This window comes from Prionailurus bengalensis, chromosome A1 (genome assembly GCF_016509475.1).
Source record: "Prionailurus bengalensis isolate Pbe53 chromosome A1, Fcat_Pben_1.1_paternal_pri, whole genome shotgun sequence".
NCBI lineage: Eukaryota > Metazoa > Chordata > Mammalia > Carnivora > Felidae > Prionailurus > Prionailurus bengalensis.
Window position 1 is genome coordinate 229,627,022 of NC_057343.1, and position 22,004 is coordinate 229,649,025.

Genomic DNA, 22,004 nt, shown 5'->3' on the forward strand with positions numbered 1-22,004 from the left:
TCAGAGGGGACAAAGGGGACAGAGAGGGGAGACAGAATCTGAAGTGGGCTCCAGGCTCTGAGCTGTCAGCCCAGAGTCCAATGCGGGGCTCGAACTCACGGACCGTGAGATCAGGACCTGAGCCGAAGTCAGACGCTTAACCACCTGAGCCACCTAGGCATCCCAACTGTGTTCTTTTTGAATGTTTATTTATTTTTGAGAGAGAGAATGAGAGTGAGCGTGGGAGGGACAGAGAGAGAGGAGAGAGCGAGAATCCCGAGCAGGCTCTTGCCGTCAGCACCAAACCCCATGTAGGGCTCGAACCCATGAACTGTGAGATCATGAGCTGAAACCTAGAGTCTGATGCTTAACCGACTGAGCCACCCAGTCCCTTATCACTGTATTTTTAATTTTTATTCAGACATTATTGAAAACTGACATATTTAAAGAGAAAATTCCAAGACACTTCTTAATATTTCCTAATATTACCACTTTGGAATTGTTCCTTGGGAAATTCTGACTTGGCCAACACATACTTAAATACTACGTAGAGCTACCATTGTAATGATCTTATTTTACGGGGAGATTTTGAAAGATGCTTCATGAGATGTCCAGGACATCTGCTCGTGACAGTTAGGAATTAAATCATTAATAGGTGTATGAATATGTGAATGTTCTGTGTGCACCTCAGGTCAGTGGCTTCACTGGAACACGTGTACCGAGGAATATGTGTATCCACCTGACGTCACTCCAGAATACGGCTCCATCCTGGTACCAAATGTTGACAACGTGAGGACCGACTTCCTAATCAAAACCATCGCTAAACAGGGCAAGGTACGGCTCTTTAACTTAATTGTTAACAATAGCACGTTTTCAAACGTCCCTCGAAAACACAAGGCATCTTGCATTTATCTTAGAATGCTTTAGGTTGCTGTCTAGAGGAAATGAAAATATGACCCAAATGGATATACTACTTTTCTTATTCTCCACTGACAGCCGTAGAGTTGCCTGGTTCCAATTCATGAGCAAGTAATTTTTTCTCACATGTTAGTTGAGAGACAGTGAATTTTGACTCGTTTGTCCAAAGAGACATTCTTCTCTTCTGATAATTGTGTTAGTTTGCCAGGGCTGCCCAAATAAATCACCACAGGCTGGGTGGCTTAAACAACAGACCTTTCTTTCCTCCTAGTTCTGGAGGCTTGGAGTCCAAGGTTAAGGTGCTGGCGGGTTTAGTTTCCCCGGGGGCCTCTCTCCTTGGCTCGCAGCTGGCTGCCTTCTCTGTGGTCTTTATCTGTGCTCATCCCTCCTGTTACCTGTGTATCCAGACTTCCTCCTCTTCTACAGAGGCTGGTTAGATTGAACTAAGGCCCACATTAATGGCCTCATTTTAACCTCATCATCTCTTTAAAGGCCCTCTCTGCAAATACAGTCACATTCTGAGGCCCTGGGTATTAGGGCTTCGACGTGCGAATTTGGAGAGGGGGAGCACGAGGTAGCCCATAATCATTTTATTGCATTCCTTGGGTTTCTTTCTCAACTTCTCTTTTAGGCCGTGCTGTTAATTGGGGAGCAAGGAACAGCCAAAACAGTCATTATCAAAGGATTTATGTCAAAATACGATTCTGAAAGTCACATAACCAAGAGTCTGAATTTTTCTTCTGCAACCACCCCACTGATGTTTCAGGTACTGGCTCTTTGGTATTGCTCATTAAGACCAAGTTTGTGATAAAGTTTGGAGGCTCCACTCTCTTCCCTGGGAAGCCTGTGCCCATTGACTTCATCTGCACTTTTTCCCAGCCGTGATAAGTCCCCTACATATGCCTTCCATTATCTGTATTATTTACCTGCAATAGAATCTCCCCCTAGTTGAGTTATACTGTATAATCTTAAATTGTGGAGAAATAAAAAGCTTATATAGGGTGTTAAATGCCTCAATACTGTTTAAAATATGTAAAGAAAGCCTGTGAACATGTAAAACCCAAAACTGAAAGGAATATCATTCATTCCTCCATCCAAACCTGCTTCCTCTCCCTAGTGTCTGCTCTTCTGTCGTTGTTACTATTATTCTAGCCTCTAGGCTAGATACACCGGTCGTCTTTGATGGGTCTCTCTTGAATCCAGGTCTGAAAATGTAGCTATGGAAATACTTTTCACATCTCCTTCTTTCTCTTCATTCTCCCTGCCCACCTCTCCATAATTCACATCCTCAGGGTCCACACTGGGGTATTAGTGTGGAAAGATCTCCGACTGGTGCAAGTCTAATTCTCTTCCAGTCTTGCTTTCGTTCCTTGTCTGATCTCCAGTCCCGACATTGCTGATTTATTCTGTTGTATCCTGACTTAACATTACACCATGGCTCCCATTATCAATTGCAGGAATAAATCGTAGAGTTAGCACATTCAAGATTTTACCCTACTGTATTATTGAGGAGTAATAGAAAAAAAAATCCCTCAAATTTGCTTTGCTTCTGTGAACAACACTGCCAAGAATGACTGGGATCGCAGTGGTGGCCTGGTGGTTTTGCTCTGGTCCTAAGTTGTTTAAGACCCTGTGGACACTGGGGAGAGAATCCTATGTGTCAACTCATGCTTGCGTTGTTTTCAAATCATCCCTCATATCTGTTAGAACATTAATACATAAATAAAAAGGATACATTTCATAACTTGAAGATGGAAGGGGAATTTTTAGAATTCCAACCCGAAGAACTTTGGTCTTGATTAACTTTGTGGTGCTGTAGTTGTTGGAATTAAAATATCAAAGAGCAATGGAAATTGTCGACAGCCTGGCTACATCCTGACCTTTTATCCCTTCATGTAATTGGTGACTGGAGAGTGCCAATAAACTAAGACCACTGATTAAGTTTCTAAATAAGACTGTCAACTGTTTTCTGCTCCCGTTAGAGATGGAATTTCCAATACCTGCTAGCCCTCTGTCAGATGAATACCGTTTACCGTGTCGTGATGGGAAGGAATGTTTGCGTGGAAGGTCAGCCTGAAACTGCAGAGACTGAGCTGTGATCTTTTTGTGTTTGGGGAATAGCACGTGAAATTACCCTAGGCTGGCAAGATGCTAATGTTATACATATTCCTTTGTTACTGACATTATGCACATTCCCTTGGTATTATCTCACATTTGAAGAACTTTTGTTAGTTTTACTTTAGGAGAGCATCCCCTTAAAGGTTTTAATTATAACTTCTTTGCGGATGCAGGTTTTCAAACATTAAATGAACGTGTGATTCTTTCCCCCTATTATGTTGGGTAATTATCAGTTCACGTTTCTTGAGACTGGAGTAAATCTTTAGGGCTGTAATGTAATTCTGACAGTAACTACCTGGAGTTACTGAGGCTTTACAGGCAAAGGGCTCAGTCCCCCCCAGACCTTCCCTCACTTCGGGTATCAGCCACCTGCCTCAGTTTCCGGGCCACCAGCATTTCCGAAACCTGGCTCAAAGTTCAGCGGTTCCTATGACTCTCTCTCCGTAATTCACCAGAATGCCTCTCAGAATTTGGGAAAGTGCTGTGCTAATGATTACAGTTTTATTATAAAAGATATGAATCAGGATCAGCCACAAGAAGAGATGCATTGAGGCAATGGTTGGGAGGGTCCCGGCCGAAACCTTCTTGTGTCCTCAGCATGTGTTGTCCTCCAGGCACATCCAAGTGCGTCCCCAACTGGTAAGCTCACCTGAACGACACTGTCCAGAGCTCTGTCGGGCTTCATGACGTAGGCGTGACTGATGGAATCATTGGCCATGTGATTGAACTCAGTCTCCAAGCCCCCTCCCCTCCCAAAATATCCACTGATGTCACGTGGTCCAAATCACCAACCCTCAAATCACACAGTTGGCCTTTCGGGCAAGAGTAGACTGAGGGGACCCACCATGAACAACAAATTCTTATTACTCAGGGAATTGCAGGTGTTTAAAGGCTCCCTCCTAGGAACCAGGGACAAAGGCCAGCCAAATCATTTAGTATGTAACAAGACCCTGTCACTGTATTTTTATTAGTAACTCTTGGTGTTATTTACTCCTTCAGGGTGATAAAGATCTGTAGGCTACGTCTCTTTAACATGGGACATTTATTAATTCCCTGGAAAAAAGGCATATGTTATCTAGAAAGCAGCCTGTTTGTTGATATCAAAATTCATAAACGATATAATAGATTTCTAGAAGTTGCACCACATTGGAATGTAATAATTAGGACGATAATAGGCAGGCTTTTAGAACAGAAACATGTGTATTCTTTCAGGTCCCGTTAGCTGATTCCCAGCTACGTTAGCCCAATTCCCTCCGACCCCGGTGTCAAGCTGTCATCGATAGTTCACTGTTTCTTTTCCTGCTCAGAACCATCATAGGATCATGTAGTCTGTTCAGTGCCTGTTGACTGCTGAGTATCCAAGCTTTCTACTAAGCTAGACTCATTAATTTTAGAAAGTTTCAATTACCTAGCCTGCTATAATTAACTTTCCCACTGTAATTTTCCACCGTTCATGCTAAAGTGAGTTTTGAGGGAGATGAGCATCTTTCTCGGTATCTTCTGCTTACCTGGGTCCAAATGCAACTGAAATTGTAGACGAGAAAACAGATACTGTGCATCCCTCCTGTGTTACCACAATAGCACACGGTCCAATCGAGGCCACACGTCTGTTGCTTGACAGGTTGTCTTCATTTATGGTTTCTTTTATTTTCCCCAAGGTGTCACATGCACAGCTTTTGTCAGTATTTGACTATATGTCCGTCTTCATCTAGAACAGTCTAATTTACTTCCATTGGCTTGGATTAATAAGTAATGGCATCCCTGTAACTATCGAAAGTGGGTAGTTTGGGCAAAAGTTGTACGATGCCCTGATCTTTTTGGCGAAGGCAATTCAGTTAGTCTTTTAAGAGAGAGATCTCAATTTTTTCCCCAACAAATATTATTTTAAGTGTTTTCTTTCTGTTTTAGAGGTAATCGACACGTACCTTTAAAAAGTTAAACAACACAGGAAGTTAAGAAGAAAGTTTCTTTAGAGAATTTCTGAAAAAGTTGATCTTTTCTAAAAATAATCTTAAAATGTTTTGAATATAATTGTCTTATAAATAGTTGTATGGCACTAGGTTTTCTTTTTAAAAAATGAGACTCATAGAGCCTAGAAAGAAATTCCACATTTTTTTAAAAGACTCAGAACCACTTTTCCAAGTGAAATCATATGCAGAAGACTAAGCTATGAAACAGGTGACCATAGATTTGGTCTGGTGGAATTGGAGCTGAACTCCTGAAACCCTTCCCGACTTCATCCTTGCTTCCTGCAGAGGCCCCTGTGGTTGCGGAAAATCCTTCCGATTCTTCAGAGCATAGTTTTAAGATGAGTTTCTGGAGTAGAATCATAAGAGATAATATGTGAAAGTATTTTTCCACGGTGAAGGTCTCTAAAAATGTCAGGTTTTACTGTTAACTATGAATGTACTCAGTTCGAGGGAGACTGAGGTACTTGTCTGTGTTCACACAGCCGGTAGCAGAAACTGCTGAGAAACCAGGTCCCCATATGTTCTGTGCTTTTCCAGTTCACCCGTATGCCTCCTTCCAATTGGCTTTTCTTTATCCACATTAATATTCAAATGACTGATTTATCACTTAGTGATCTTGTTTTATTTTTAGCTTCTACTTACCTTGTTATTGTATTTTCACATTGTTTTAGATATTTTACTTTTCTTTATAATATGCTATTGAGCATTTTACACTTTACTAATGTAAGATTTTTCATTTGCTTTTGGTGACTTATAGTAAAAGGGGGAAGATCTTATTCAAGCAATAGATGTCTTAAAAAAATTTTTCTTAATGTTTATTTATTTTTGAGAGAGAGACCACAAGCAGGGGAGAGGCAGAGAGAGAAGGAGACAAAGAATCTGAAGCAGGATCCAGGCTCTGAGCTATGAGCACGGAACCCAACATGGGACTCGAACTCACAAACCGTGAGACCATGACCTGAGCCGAAGTCGGATGCTTAACCAACTGAGCCACCCAGGCGCCCCTCAATAGATGTCTTAATAAGAACCTAAGCTCTCCATTTTTATCTTTTAGCTAAACAGCAGATATGTAGGCCTAAAATTAAGCATATTTAAAATTTTTTTAATGTTTATTTATTTTTGAGAGAGAGAGAGAGAAAGAGACAGAGCATGAGTGGGGAAGGGGCAGAGAGAGAGGGAGACAGAGAATCTGAAGCAGGCTCCAGGCTCTGAGATGTCAGCACAGAGCCCAACGCAGGGCTTGAACTCACAAGCCATGAGATCATGACTTGAGCTGAAGTCAGATGCTCAACCGACTGAGCCACTCAGGCGCCCCAAGCGTATTTTATATTTCAATTCAATTGGATGTAATATATATGAAAATGACTTAAATGCTGATATATAGAGTTACCTGGAAGTGATAATAAAATATCTTTCATCTTTATAATGCATTAAGCTCACCCTGTACTTTGACATATATCATTTATGGATAATACTGTGTTGTGTATATACACACATACACGTGTATCTGTAATTTAAATATCTTTATATACACTTCCACTTGTGACTATGCAGGTTATGCAGATTTGTGCTATGTCCTATTACAGAGACAATTGTGTGAATGATAAACCCAAGAATTGGGCAGTGCACAACCTTCTCAACTGTACATTACCCTGCCAATATCTCTTCCAATGCAGTGTTCCCCCCTCTATCTGGTTGGGGAAATAGATATGTATACAATCAAGTATAACTGATGTGATAAGTGCTACTTATGGTGTAATCTAAAAGTGTTGTGGAGACCAGAGGAGGAAGGAAGTAGTTTCTTCAGAAGATTACAGAAATCAATGTAATGAAAAAGCTGACTTTACTTAAGGAAATTCCATACTTATGTCATATTAGTATTATATATTTTAGGAATTATAGAGGCCGAACTATTAAGAAATTAATTCAAAAAATTGAATTACCCAAGTTGTAGGGCTCCTCGCTTAGCATGGACACGGGCAGCCTTCTTCACCTGCATTCCCAAGTCTGTCTGGATTTCTAGCCTTCTGGTTGTTATTTCTTAAAATGCTGTTGTCGTAACTTGGGCCAGCCCTCGCATGCCATGTGTGAGATAGGCAGACAACAAGAACAGAATCTTTCTAAGATTCCATAGAGTGCTTAAGATGATATCATGCTCACTACCATCCTCTGATTTCAGAGTAAAGTTTTTGTTTGTTCTCAGACAACAGCATAAACTGCCCTTAGTCCAAGTTCTTGCTAGCGATCTAAATTTTTTTTTTTTATCAATAACTGTGTTGAGAGAAGTGACATTGATGGAAGATCATTCATCTAAATCAATTTTTGACAAATTGTGTTTAGCTGATGCTAATGCTGAGAGATTTTTTGGCTCAGAAATGGCTACTCTAGGAATATGTAAATAAGGACCCCTTAACGAACACTAGCCTGTCAGCTGAGCATCACTGTGTGGTATGTGTTTTATTGTTAACTGAATACGAATGAATTACGATGGTGAGGGCCCAGAACAAAGAGACTAAGGGGTCTTTAGAGGTGAGACTGGAGATGTACGTGGGAACATCATGGCACTCCTTGTAAATCACTCCTGGAGAACCGGTGGAGTATTTTACAGGGTGACGCTGCCCCTTTAGAAGTCTCATGCTGTCTGCAGAGGGGAGGACAAGATGAAGAGATATGGGTGTTTTCAGAGAGAACTGGGAGGTGAGGGCTGGACCAAGTAGCAAAAGTTAGAATGGAAGCACACTTGTTGTTGTCTGAGTAGGTGTTGTTAGAAGAGAAGGGTAGGGGCGCCTGGGTGGCTTAGTCGGTTGGGTGTCCAACTTTGGCCCAGGTCATGATCTTGCGGTCCGTGAGTTCGAGCCCTGCATCGGGCTCCGTGCTGACAGCTCGGAGCCTGGAGCCTGCTTTGGATTCTGTGTCTCCCTCTCTCTGCCCCTCCCCCACTCACTCTCTGTCTCTCTCTATCAAAAAATGAATAAACAGGGGCGCCTGGGTGGCGCAGTCGGTTAAGCATCCGACTTCGGCCAGGTCACGATCTCGCGGTCCGTGAGTTCGAGCCCCGCGTCAGGCTCTGGGCCGATGGCTCAGAGCCTGGAGCCTGTTTCCGATTCTGTGTCTCCCTCTCTCTCTGCCCCTCCCCCGTTCATGCTCTGTCTCTCTCTGTCCCAAAAATAAATAAACGTTGAAAAAAAAAATAAAAAAAAAATGAATAAACATTAAAAAAAATTTAAAAAAAAAAGAAGAGAGGGGGAGAAGAGAGAGAAGAAAGTTACGGATGACTCCCAGGTTTCTTTTCCTCATTTATCTGTATATCAAATACTTACAAATAAGGACACTGTGCCATATACCTTTCTGGACCCTGAGGTTGTAGTGATGAACAAGATAAACAAAATGTCTTTCCTCTTTACATTCCAGTGGGAGACACAGTACTCAGATAAACAAATATACCAATTTTTGTTAACTACACCGGGGTTCATCTCACCAAAACAGTGGTTGAAGTGGGAACCCAGGTGAAGGAAATCAGAGAGTGTGTGGGTGGCGAAACACAACAAAGATTATCTGTAGTTCTTTAGACTGATTTTTTGGGGGAGACAGAAAATTCTAGATAAAATTGTAAATCACACAACATAGTATATATGACTTATTAAGAAGTTATCAGGACTGGCTGGAGGAGGCAGAATGGGGGCAGTTTAAGAGTTTGTGACATGAATCCCCCTGAGAAAGACAAATAACTGACCTTGGGAATATCATTGTCCAGGGAGGAGGAGATACATCAAATAGGAGTATGGAAATTAGAAGAGAGAGAATGTACTGATGTTGGATGGGGAAATGTTTGGACGGGACAGTCGGGTCATCGGTGTAGATCCCTGAAATGGGTGCCCAGCAGGGGGTGCAGACTTTGGGGTAAGAGGCATTTATGTTGGATATGTTGACTTTGTGATGCCAAGTATGGATCATCCAAGAGCGGAAGTCCAGCTGGAGATACTAGTCCACATATATGGTTTTCCCAAACATTTCCAAATAGTTATGTGATGGAGTAGAACCTACAGTTCTTGTGCTTCCGAACTCTAGGAGGTCTCCTCAAACTCCAGATGCATTAGGTAATGATTTAATGGGTAGCAGTTCTAAAAACAGAAAGGTCTCAACTCCAGGGTCAGAAGCTGCTTCATTTTACTCCCTCTTGTTTTTTGTTTTTTTGTCAGCTTAGCCTTTTTATGACATATATAGCTTACTAACGATTTCCTGTTATTTTGAAAAAAAAATAGGGTCACCGTCAAGGGGAAGAAAGTGCAGGTGTGGGACTATTACTCCATATCACTTCACCTATTCCACCTGTGGCTTTTTACCTCTTAGATGGCGCCCAAGACATAAAATCTTTTTTTTTTTAATGTTTATTTTTGAGAGAGAGAGAAAGAGAGAGAGAGCGAACGAGCTTGAGTGGGGGAGGGGCAGAGAGAGAGGGAGACACAGAATCTGAAGCAGGCTCCAGGCTCTGAGCTGTCAGCACAGAGCCCGATGTGGGGCTCAAACTCACAAACCGCGAGATCATGACCTGAGTCCGACACTTAACTGAGAGCCACTCAGGCGCCCCAAGACATAAAATCTTCATGTGTTTATGAGGTCTCATTAATAGACAAGGGAATATCTGGAAGGCTCTAGCTTGCCATAGGAAGGTGTCTGGAGATTATGAATCACCTTACACATTTAAATTCATTGAAAAGCAGAGCTAAATTTAGCCAGTTCATTACTTTAAACAGCTTGCTTTTATTTCAGGGAAATAGGAAATTCTTTTTGCCATTGTACTGTTGTCGTGAGAGATTTACTTTGTAATTGAATGAGTTGTGATATATTTATATATCTTTATATTTGGAAATGGTGAAAAAATGTCGTATCTCTTGCCCTTATTCATTAAAATGGTGATGGGAAATTATAATTTGAAATGACCAAACTGCAAAGATTTCCGAGGACAAATATATGACTTTTTGCTTCTATGTTGGCCTTATTTTGTGGTTGTGTCTTCGATTACTGAAGTCATTTTTAACTAGTTTGCTCTTCATCATGAAATAAGTAAGCTTTTTTGGATAGGAGGAGGATGCATTTTGGGTCAATGTATCTCCACTTTTCCTACATTTATACACTATCTTTTTAAAATGTTTATTCATTTATTTTGAGAGAGAGAAAGAGAGTGAGAGAGCATGCACACCATCTGGGGTGGGGCAGAGAGAGAGGGAGAGAGAATTCCAAGGAGGCTCCACACTGTCAGCCCAGAGCCCATTGCAGGGCTTGATCTCACGAGCCAGGAGATCGTGACCTGAGCTGAGTCAAGATCTGAATCAAGAGTCAGATGCTTAACCGACTGAGCCACCCAGGTGCCCCTACATTATCTTTAACACAACTTAAAATCTTGGATCAGTAAATTGCTACAGTGGTAGGTATGGAACGAGGTCTTTAAGACTGAGGTTCTAGAGCATGAGGACCATGAAGCCTTTCCTGTTTTATTTGTGTGCTAGCTCTGGTTACTCAGGGCATACATTTTGAATGACTGGTTGATTTCCAAACCACACGGTACTACCCTTGAAATGATCGATAGTCTGGGTCCCTCCCCAGGTTTCCCTTACTTCTCCCAATACTTCTTTTTTCACATTGCTAGGAAAAGTGTGGTTTTTAAAATTTTTTTGTTTTTGTTTGTTTGTTTGTTTGTCTTTTAAATAGAGCCCAGTATAGTTAGTCTTCTTTACCACCTAAACTCAGAATGGAGAAATGAGAGAGACCCAGCGGGGCGTGGTTTGCTATTTTGTATCAGGGGGTGAGAGGTGATTCACTGTACTTGCAGCTGTCCCAAAGCGTTGGATCTGGATTGTGTCCACTACAGAAGCCCGTGGGTGGCCTTCTCAATGGAGACAGAGCAGTCTTCACGTTGGGACGGGCTGTGTGGCTCAGAGCACCGACCTAGCAAGCTTCTTGGACGGTTGCCCTGTTTAATTTTGTCCCTGATTTACAGGGAAACTTTTAGAAGGGCTAAATTCTTCGAATAATGGGGCTGGGGAATGCAGTGTCATCCGTATAAGAACAATGAGACAAAATCTTTAGGAATAGACTAAGGAGTCTCATCCCACTCAAAATTTACAGTAATTAGAATTTCATGTACTCCAAAATTAAAGCAGATTTTCGAAGGTGAACATTATGCAAGACAGTTTAGGCACTTCATGCCCTGGTTTCCAGAATTAAGGAGAGTTTTGGGGGGTGTCTGTGAGTAATTCCTGTCAATTCAAATGTTCCTACATTTTAAAAATCATTCACCGTGTCTTAGGGTATATTTTCACAAATCTTTCTGTTGGTTTTCTTGTTTTGCAGAGGACAATAGAGAGCTATGTGGATAAACGCATGGGTACAACGTATGGCCCTCCTGCAGGAAAGAAGATGACTGTTTTTATTGATGATGTGAATATGCCAGTAATCAATGAGTGGGGCGATCAGGTATATTGATTCCATTGCACACTTTATGTCAACTCAACATTGATGAGTAAATATTTTTCTACTTTTTCAATATGCTGTTACTGAATTCCAAGAAATTCCATTATTTGGCAACATCAAGGCATTAGCTTCTGGGATGTAAAGGAGTGACCTTTAAATTCTGAACGTTGTCTTTCTTAGGTTACTAATGAGATAGTACGACAGCTGATGGAACAGAATGGGTTTTATAACCTGGAGAAGCCTGGGGAGTTTACCAGCATTGTGGACATCCAATTTTTGGCAGCCATGATCCATCCTGGGGGTGGACGCAATGATATTCCCCAAAGACTCAAAAGACAGTTCTCTATATTCAACTGCACGTTGCCTTCTGATGCTTCCATGGACAAGATCTTTGGTAAAATGGTGTCAGTGGGGCACGGGGAGGGAGTAATACCAACTTGCATTCCAATGAGAAGATATCTACCCAGAGGTCAACACAGAAGGGGCATTGGGTGGCTCTTCAGTCCTTTTTACCATGTACTCTCAAGTAGTGTTTATATCAGGATTTTGTTTCTATAAGGAATTTTTATATATATGTAGTGAGTTGGGTGCCTAGGTAGATCCTTTCTACCTTTGTTTTTCTTAAAGTGACTGTTGCCAGCTTCTTAACCAAGGAGGCTAAACATTAAATGAACGTGAAGATGATGAGATTGTTTCCTCATGGATATACCTATTTCAGGTCCGATTGATAGACTGCCATGCCAAAAGTTTATGTGGCTGAGACTTTAACCAAGCCACATAATGATTTTGGCCAAAGCAATAATTTTGCCCATAGCAGAGATTAGCCAGAGTCTGATCATCAGAGTAATTTACAGGATTGTAATAAGTTACTGATTGATTAAATATGTAGTATTTCAGAAATAATATCTAGCCCAGGAGATAAACACTATATATCTATATAGATAAACACTATATATCTACATATCTACATATCTATATCTATATCGACACTAGCCCAGGAGATAACTATGATTGTCAAACTGAATAATGGAAAGAGTTTATAGTTGATTTTGTAGTTTCTCTTTGCAGAAAAAGAGTGTAAAGTTATGTACGCATTGTGTTAGGTGTTAACTTACCATTTCTGAAACTACTACTGAGAGAAAATGCGTTAGGATACCCTAATTAATTTCTGGCAGACTAGAATGTCATCTCAGCACCCTCGGCTAGTGGGGTTTGGCCATATCTGCCTTCAATTTTCTTTAATTATTCTTTTTTTGCCTAGAAAGTTTTACACACAAAGTAAATTAAAATATTTTGTAATGCTTGGAAAGGCAACAGTAGAATGGAGAAATCTTAAGGGTTCCCGGCACCTCCCTTTTCCTTATGTCTTTCGAAAGCACCTTTATATATTTAATGTCACCCACTTAATAATACTGAATTCATTTACCTAGAGTTTTCAGTAGTGTTTCTTATCCAAATTTTCAGTATTTGGATGCTAACTTCCTTGAGCCTATATCTATTTTTTAGATTAAAAAAATAAGAGAACACGAATGTAAATTTCTTTGATATGTGGTCATCGATTATACTGTATATAATAATTGTGCAAACTCTATAGTATAATGTTTTCCATTTTAATTTCACTGACTTGAACCATCACTCAGAATGTTACGACTTTTTTCCCCTTTCAGGTGTGATTGGGGTAGGCCACTATTGCAGTCAGAGGGGCTTCTCAGATGGCGTGAAAGATTCAGTAAAGAAATTGGTCCCCCTGACACGTCGACTGTGGCAGATGACCAAGATGAAAATGCTCCCTACCCCTGCAAAATTCCATTATGTGTTTAACCTTCGAGATCTTTCTAGGATCTGGCAGGGAATGCTGAACACCACCTCAGAGGTTATCAAGGAACCAGATGTAAGTGAAATATAAGAGGAGAAAATAAATGGCATCGTTATTTATTCTATTCCCTAAACTGTTATTCGTCATGTAATGTTTAGTGGGATGATGAAATATTTTGGGATGTTTTAGCATGCATTTTTTTTCTGCCTTTCAACTAACATAAATAAGGGAAAAATACATCAGGAAGTTTCTTTTAAAAAATTCCAATTAAATTTATATTTAAGGAAATAGTATACATAGTTATTTTCTAATGAATGGAATAAGGTAAATAATTGATCTTATTTTCCCATTATATTTTTCTTATACGAAATAATGGAAAGAATCAGTATTGATTTTATTATGTAATAGTCTCCATATTTTAAACTTGACATCTTAGCTTTAAAAAAGTAATTATCTTTATAAACACTCAAAATTGAAGAGACCATTTTGTTGTTAATCATCCACGATCTTTCTTTTCCGTGTAACTAGATGAACTAAAACAATTATGTATATTGGCATAATTAAGAAGAGGCAGAAAAGTAGAAAGTCCATTTGGCTGAGAAATGAGCATTTGTACACACACTTGAATATAACAGTTCCTAGCATTAAAAGAATTCTCTTCAAACTAGAAACATTATGGAAAAATTCCAAAGCATGGCCTGTGTGCTCAGGCTAAGGTAATATTGGCTTCCCTTTTAGCCTTTTATGGAATGGAGAAGGTAATTAAGCAAATTGGCTTTAGGGATTTGTCCACATCAATACACAGGAACAGTTGAGATATCAAACAAACCATCACTAGGCATATTGAGTAGTGACTATAAAAAAAAAACAAAACCAGCTTTGCCCCAGATGCTCACAAAGTAGGTAACCACATGGCTGACTCCAAAGAAAGACGTTTTGGGGAAAACTCACTTTCCTTGTTACAGAGAACGGAAAATAATTTTAGCAGCAGGGAACATTTTATCTTGGTTTTTTTCCCCTCAAAGTCATTGACACATTAGTGGCCATGCAGAATGCAGTTCCCCAATATTATTTTTTGAGTAGCCAGATTTTGATGCTTACTTGAAATCATCATAAATATTTCCAGCAATTGATGTTGTCATGAACTTCTGTCTTAATTAACTGAATCATTGAATATATTTTACTAAATTCCTTTTAAATTTTGGTAACCAAATATAACCAATAGCATTTTATCATTAGTAGTATAATAGCTTAAAAACCCCCTAACCTGCAAAATGTTAGCAAGCTCAGAAATTTCCACCAGTCTTTCATATCAGATGAACTTGCTATAGAAACAAGTGTATCGAGCAATTAATATCCTCAACTTCCAATGAACTTTGCACCTTGGATTACATAGACTAAGTGATTGTTTTGTTCAGATAATCCAGACTTTTGCTGCAAATTTCCTTCACATCGTGTTAAGTAAACATGCCCTTCTAATACTCAGTTATATATGTGAAAATTGTTTATACACTACATTTTATTTTCTGCTCTGGCCACATGAATGTAGGTGTCTTATCCAAACAGACTAATTTATCACAGGTTTAAGACTTTTATGTAGCATATTACCTTGTTGGTTAATCAGAGTCATTTTAGTGATTTGTCTAGGTTTGTTTTCATTTTAATGTAAAGACTGAACATGAATAGACACTACTCTATTTGATATACTTGATTAGACCAACTTGAAATAAAATATTTTTTTTAAGTTTATTTTTTGAGAGAAAGAGAAAGAGTGAGAGTGTGTGTGCGGGTTGGGGAGGTGCAGAAAGAGAGGGGGACAGAGGATCCAAAGAGGGCTGTACTCTGACAGCAGAGAGCCTGATGTGGGGCTCAAACTCACCAGCCACAAGATAGAGATCATGACCTGAGTCGAAGTTCGATGTTTAACCAACTGTGCCAACCAGGCACCCAGAAATGAAGTATGTTTTAACCTTAAGTTTTAATTTTTTAAAAAATGTTTTTAATGTTTATTTCTGAGAGAGAGAGCGAGAGAGAGAGAGCGAGAGAGAGAGAGAAAGAGAGAGAGAGAGCCTGAGCGGGGGAGGGGCAGAGAGAGAGGGAGACACAGAATCCAAAACAGGCTCCGGGCTCTGAGCTATCAAGTCCCACGTGGGGCTCGAACTCATGGACCTCGAGATCATGACTTGAACCGAAGTTGGAGGCTTAACCAACTGAGCCACCCAGGTGCCCCTAACCTTCAGTTTTTAAAATGTAGCATCTTAGATCAGGAAGGATGGTGCTCTATAATTTTGTCAATTTGATTCCCAACTATGGCAAATAGGAACGAATAACACATTTTAATTCTGTTTTCAACAGGATCTGTTAAGGCTGTGGAAGCATGAGTGTAAACGTGTTGTAGCTGATCGTTTCACGGTTTCCGGTGATGTGACCTGGTTTGATAAGGCTTTAGTACGTTTGGTGGAGGAGGAGTTTGGTGAAGAGAAAAAACCCTTGGTGGACTGTGGATCTGATGCTTATTTTGTGGATTTCCTGAGGGATGCACCTGAAGTGACAGGTAAAGAAGTGAAGCAGAATTTGAAATTCCCCAAAAGGATACTTGAAGACAGAAAGTTCAGGTTAGGGATGTTGAGTTTCTGGCTAGGAAAGTTTACTGAAACAAGCCTGGGACATAGTAGTTGCTCAATAAATAAAGAATGCGTGGCTACTGATGAGCTCAAAGATTAACTGTTTTTTATACCTCTCAATCCTGCATATAAAGTAGATTTAGGAGGCAGGATAGGGTAGAAGAAAGTGCCCAGGATTTGTAGCTGTCACACAGTGGTAAGTTTGTGGAAGGGATCTACCACACGTTAGCTGGATGACTCTCTGGACTTGAACCTCATTCTCCTCTCTTAGGAAAATGGAAATAGTAATATATGCGTCATGGGGCACTGCGGGAAATAAATGAAATATTATCTGCAGAGTGGCTTGGCAGTCTGCCGAAAGGAAGGTAGCAAAAACCTTGGTTTACGAACATAATACGTGCTTGTAATCCAAAGCACTCGTATGTCAAAGAGAATTTCAAGAACCATTGGCTCAGTTGAGATCATGTGATATTCGGCGACGCGTACTGCTCATATTGCAAGACATCGCTTGTTTATCAAGATAAAATTCATTAGAAATGTTTGCTCATCTCGCGGAACACTCACAGAACAGGGTACTCGCAGTCCGTGGTTTTCCTGTAATTGTTATTTGGGTCATCCCGAGTGTTGAAATTAGAAAAGCCTCAAATACCTGAGAAAGCCATTGAATCTAATGGGAAAGAGGTGGGTGATGTGGCCATAAGCTTTCGTGGTTATGGTTCTATGAAAAATTGAGAGATATATTGCTTCTCTTCTTATGCAAAGAGGTAGTGCTCCAATTACTTTTTTCCTTCAGAAATAACTGAGTGTAAGTAGACTATTTCTCTTTCATTTAATTACCTTTTTTTAAAAATACTGGAAGTGAATTTTAAGTTAATTTCCATATTTAAACACATGCTATTTATATCTTCTAAACGGTTGAAAGTGACCAGGCAGCCCCTTTCCAGATTTGATAAGGATGGGTGTGATCTATCAGAAGTTCCCGAGTGACAATTGCAAAAGGCAGTTTACTGCTAGCTATGCAGTTGGAAGGATCCTTCCACAGAAAGAAGCTGACACATTTTACTTGAAATCAGGTCACCTACGTACAAAAATCCTGTAGGTGTAAGAGCATTTAAAATTAGAATTTATGTATCTCATTTGCTCTAATTCAGAAGGGTAAATAATAAAAATTTATGTCTTTTATTTCCTCTAATTCAGAAGGCTAGATAATTAGATTATGGTTTCCAAGCAGCAAAGCACAACTGGGGCACTTTTGCTGGGCGGGTGTGTGGGAGGCAAACACATGACCTTTGTTGATTCAAAGCGCTTTGTTTCTCAAAGCTTGAGTTGAACATTTATAAAAAAAAAAAAAAAGGTGACGTGACTATTGAAATTTAATTAGTGAGGGCTTTGCAAAGAAGCCAATCTTCATGGCTATGTTAAATCAATTTTCTCGCTTTGTTATAAAAAGGTTAATATACTATTATATTAGGACAAGGTCAATTGACAATAATTATGTACTATTAGATTTGGAAGATCCACTCACTCTTCTAGTACCCAGTGAATTTCTAAGTTGTTTCTGGCATATTCAACTCAGATGTCACTCTTTTTCCTGTTACTAATGTGAACCAATAGTAAACTTCCAGAGACCTCATTTAGCTTTCCTTTGGCATTATGCCTTATAGTCAAAGATGGAAAAGTGTTAAGCTGGTATATTATGTGTTTCTAATTTTTAAAAAAGCATATTGATTTCAATAATCTTTTCCCAGTGACCCAATTCAATATGTTTATTTAGGAAATCATTATTCTGTTTTCTCTCAACCCTCTACCTCTGTTCCCTAAAATTCACTCTATCTTTGCAGCTAACCTGAAACTCCTGAATCATAAGAATTTCCTGAGCAAATGCAATGACCTTTTTCTTTTCCTCTTATTAAAAAATTCTTTTAAGTCTTCATCTCTTTTGCTGATTTTTTACACTAAATCCCTGTTTTTCTGACCCTCATTTTGTCCATGAAGCGAATATTCCCGGAAGGTTCATTGAAATGCCAATATTCAATTATGGATTCAAATTAAATTCAATATATATATTACATTATTTGAAATTGGCCTTTTCTAGGCAGAAAGGAACTAAGATTGCATATGACCACAAAAATTCCAATGCTTTTACTATTGTTTGCTTTTTTTCTTTTCTAAAAATATATATACTATGGCATTTGGGTGAAAATCAGTATTGTTCAGTGTTAAATTGTAGAGTTATGAGTGTATTAATTTAGGTTGAAGGAAGTGGTAAAGTCTGGCAGTTTGAGGCAACAACTGAATTGTTCCCCCAACTCCCTAGGTGAAACATCTGACGAGGCTGATGCTGAAATGCCCAAAATTTATGAGCCAATTGAATCTTTTGATCACCTAAAGAAGCGTTTGACTATGTTCCTGCAGCTATATAACGAGAGCATCCGTGGCACCGGCATGGACTTGGTGTTCTTCGACGATGCCATGGTTCACTTAGTCAAGGTCAGTGGCCACGCCCAGTAACACCTCCGCAAAGTGACTGACGCGGGGCTTCAAACCAGAATTTTTCCCCCTCTTTTGTTTTCATCTCCTAAGAGAATATTCAGTGTAAAAAATCAACTCAATGTTGGAGTCCAGTTTAATTTCGAAACGGCAACATGTGACACCTATAGGCGGAAAATCAGCCTGAAAATCAGAGCATGTAGACTTCCAACGTGTGATATAATTTTATTCAGTGTTGCTACACAGCTTCCAGCTCAGTGTTTTCACTACGTAGGATGAATGTGGTTGACATCTGAGTTCAAAGCGCAGGCAGAAAGTCTGCTTATTTTTTGTATTATGCAAAGGAGAGCTGTAAAAAGTAGTGCGTAAGCTTTGAAGACATTATGCTTAGTGACATAAGCTAGTCACAGAAGGGCAAACACTGGATGATTCCAGTTGTCTGAGGTACCTAGGATAGTCGAATTCATAGAGACAAGAAAGTAGAATGGTGATTGCCAGGGGTGTAGGGATAGGGAGAGTGGGGAGTGTTTAGTGGTACAGAGTTTCACTTTTGCAGGATGGAGAGTTTTTGTGGTGGTTGCACCACAATGCCATTGACCGATATGCCTGATGGTCAAGATGGGAAGTTTTAGGTCACATGTATTTTACCACAGTTAGAAATGATAATAAGAAAATACTGCATGAACAATTGACTTTGAGCTGGGTGAAAATTTTGCTAGAATGAAATTTACCAGGAAAGTACATTTTCCTTTCTGCTTTGTCATAGGGGTCATTCAGTATCTCTTCCTAAGATAGTTGATTTTCAAAGACTGGAAACAAAATATATTATTTACTTGATAACTTATATGATCTAATTTATTTGTGGTGGTAGATAATCCCATTTTATTTATTTATTTATTTATTTATTTATTTATTTATTTATTTATTTATTTAGAGTGCGGGCAAGTGTGTGAGTGGGGGAAGGGCAGAGGGAGAGGGCTTGAGAATCTTAAGCAGGCTTCATGCTCAGCAAGGAGCCCCATGGAGGGCTTGATCTCACGACCCTGAGATCGTGACCTGAGCCCAAATCAAGAGCTGGATGCTTAACCGACTGAGCCACCCAGGTGCCCCAAGAGAATGCCATTTTAAATCTGTTGCTGATATTCTCACTTTGTTGATGTCAACTTCTTTCTCAGACTACATCCTTTCAGTTAGAAAAAGGACAGCTTGAGGCTGAATTCCATTGCTTAGGTTTAATCATGAGGAGCAACCTTATAATTGCAAATTGTCTCCTCTCATAATTACTGAATCTAGAGTTCATCGGGGTGGGGAAGGCTCCAGGACATCAGGAAGAGGGAGGAAGACGGAGAGGCTGGTCTGGGCTGGGTACCCCCCCCCCCCCCACTGCTGCCCCCATCGCCCCCTGCATGAAGGCATTTAGCTTGGACACTTAGAATACTCAGAATCTGAGACATCTGTGCTGAATTATGAGCACAGATATCCTTCCAAATATAAATAATGATAGTCTGTCATATTTAATGATTAAAAGGAAGAAGAAAAAAAAAGAAAATGATACCAAAAGCAACTTCATAACTAACGTCTCTTGGGGACAAAATCTGACTGGCCTAGGATTTCATAATGGCTCAGATTGAAATGAGGCTATTGTTGGGGCCCCTGGGTGGCTCAGTCGGTTGATCGTCCGGCTTCGGCTCAGGTCATGATCTCACAGTCTGTGAGTTCGAACCCCGTGTCGGGCTCTATACTGACAGCTCAGGGCCTGAAGCCTGCTTCAGATTCTGTGTCCCCCTCTCTCTCTGCCCCTCCCCCACTCATGCTCTGTCTCTCTCTGTCTCAGAAATAAACATTAAAAAATATTTAAAAAAAAGAAATGAGGCTATTGTTAGTCTCGTGCTTGAATAAGTTCTCTAGAACTGTCTCATTTCTGCGTTTCAAACACAGAGTATGAGCGATGAGCATTTCTTCACTTCAGAATTGTGGGCACATGACATTTGAGGCACAGGTGACTCAGCACAGGGTCTTTGACCGTTTGCCTCAGTTTCTCTCTCAGGCTCTTGTGTCTGCTCTTGAATTGGCTGAAGAATTCCTGACTGGAGTTTTTGAGCTAAGATGCTCCATTCCTCACAGTCTCCTAGGCTGACCCTCTCTTCTATTTGCTTGTTTCCTGTGGACAATACATCCAAAGTGTCACATGGATGTGAGCCTTGAAATGTGTGACCTAGTTATAAGATGTGATAGAAGCTACAGGATAGAATTAAGATGAAAATTATGGCAAAACAAGACGTGATATGAGACCAGGCATATTTCTTAGTTCCTTTCTTCAGTAAACTAATGATTTCTTCTGAGCTCCTGGGTAGCTCAGTTGGTTAAGCATCTGACTCTTGATTTTGGCTCAGGTCATGATCTCAGGGTTGGGAGATTGAGCCCTGCATCAGGCTCCGTGCTTAAGATTCTCTCTCTCCCCTCCCCGTTCTCTCTTTCTCTCAAAATAAAATAAAATAAAATAAATAAAATAAAAATAAAATAAAAATAAAATAAAATAAAATAAAATAAAATAAATAAAATAAAAATAAAAATAAAATAAAATAAAATAAAATAAAATAAAATAAAATAAAATAAAATAAAATGATTTTCTTTCAAAACAGAGAATATCTCTGTGACCGCTCTTTTGCCTCTTTGGTTAAGATTTGAACCATGACGTGTGTGGTTTTTTGTGGTCTCGCCCCTGCCTAGCACTCTAGCCTGAGGCTTATGCTCAGCTTAGCATGTAATCAAGAAAAATCAGCTACCCATGATGAAACACACCCTTCTTCCAGACAACTTCACCCACGTGCATTCCCAACAAGTGCCGCGTCGTGTGGAATTTATCTGTGTTGTGTGTTTGTCTTCCCTGCTGGGCAGCAAGCTTGTGAGTGTGGGGCACCCAGTTTATTCACTTCAGTATTCACAGGACGGAGAATAGGCACGCTTGAGATGCTTGATAAATGGGATTGGAATTTAACCAAGTCCCCACTGAGGCTCTAGCCAACCCTTTGCTGCCTCATCTCCTGATGTTTCTGGACCTAGTACTGAAGTTCCCACCTCCTAGGGATACCCCAGGCCTTTTGTCGACTCTGAGACTTTGTGCCCCCCAGCCCCTCTTCTTAAAACGTAGCCCAACTCCTGCCTGGCCTGCCCACTTCTTTGTAGGAGACTCGTAGTTATCTTTCAAGATCCAGATCACGCTCCAGCTCCACACCTGAGAGTTGCCTTTGCCCAGCAGCACTGTTTCGTTTGCCGCCATTTTTACCTGTTTCCACATTCAGCGTGGTACATCCCCACGTTTCTGTTAGCAGGTCTCTCTCCTCTGCTAGCACATGAGCACCTGCGGGGCAGGCTGGGCATTGCTAATTTTTAAAATATTTGCTAAAGGAATTGAAAAATGAATAGTTTTATCTCACAATCTATAGAGTAGGAGAAAGATAGTACCATTTGAAGGTCCTATTTGACTGCGTTTTCTCCTTTATTTCTTTTTGTATTCTAGGGTATGAGTTTTTGAATCTCTTTTAAACCCTTCTACTTATTTATTCATGTATATGTTCATTTGTCGTATGCGGTTTGAGTGTTTAACGTGTGCTAGAA

At 40.0% G+C, this 22,004-nt stretch overlaps 1 protein-coding gene across 1 annotated transcript in view; it reads left to right on the forward strand.

Moving 5' to 3' along the window:
• Positions 1 to 22,004, forward strand: part of DNAH5 (dynein axonemal heavy chain 5) — a 229,815-nt gene that overhangs the window by 120,458 nt on the left and 87,353 nt on the right. The window contains exons 46-52 of the mRNA XM_043574233.1: positions 671 to 813; positions 1,529 to 1,663; positions 11,337 to 11,459; positions 11,637 to 11,850; positions 13,124 to 13,347; positions 15,628 to 15,826; positions 18,214 to 18,386. Coding sequence (XP_043430168.1) covers positions 671 to 813; positions 1,529 to 1,663; positions 11,337 to 11,459; positions 11,637 to 11,850; positions 13,124 to 13,347; positions 15,628 to 15,826; positions 18,214 to 18,386 — 1,211 coding nt within the window. The remainder of the gene's footprint in view (positions 1 to 670; positions 814 to 1,528; positions 1,664 to 11,336; positions 11,460 to 11,636; positions 11,851 to 13,123; positions 13,348 to 15,627; positions 15,827 to 18,213; positions 18,387 to 22,004) is intronic.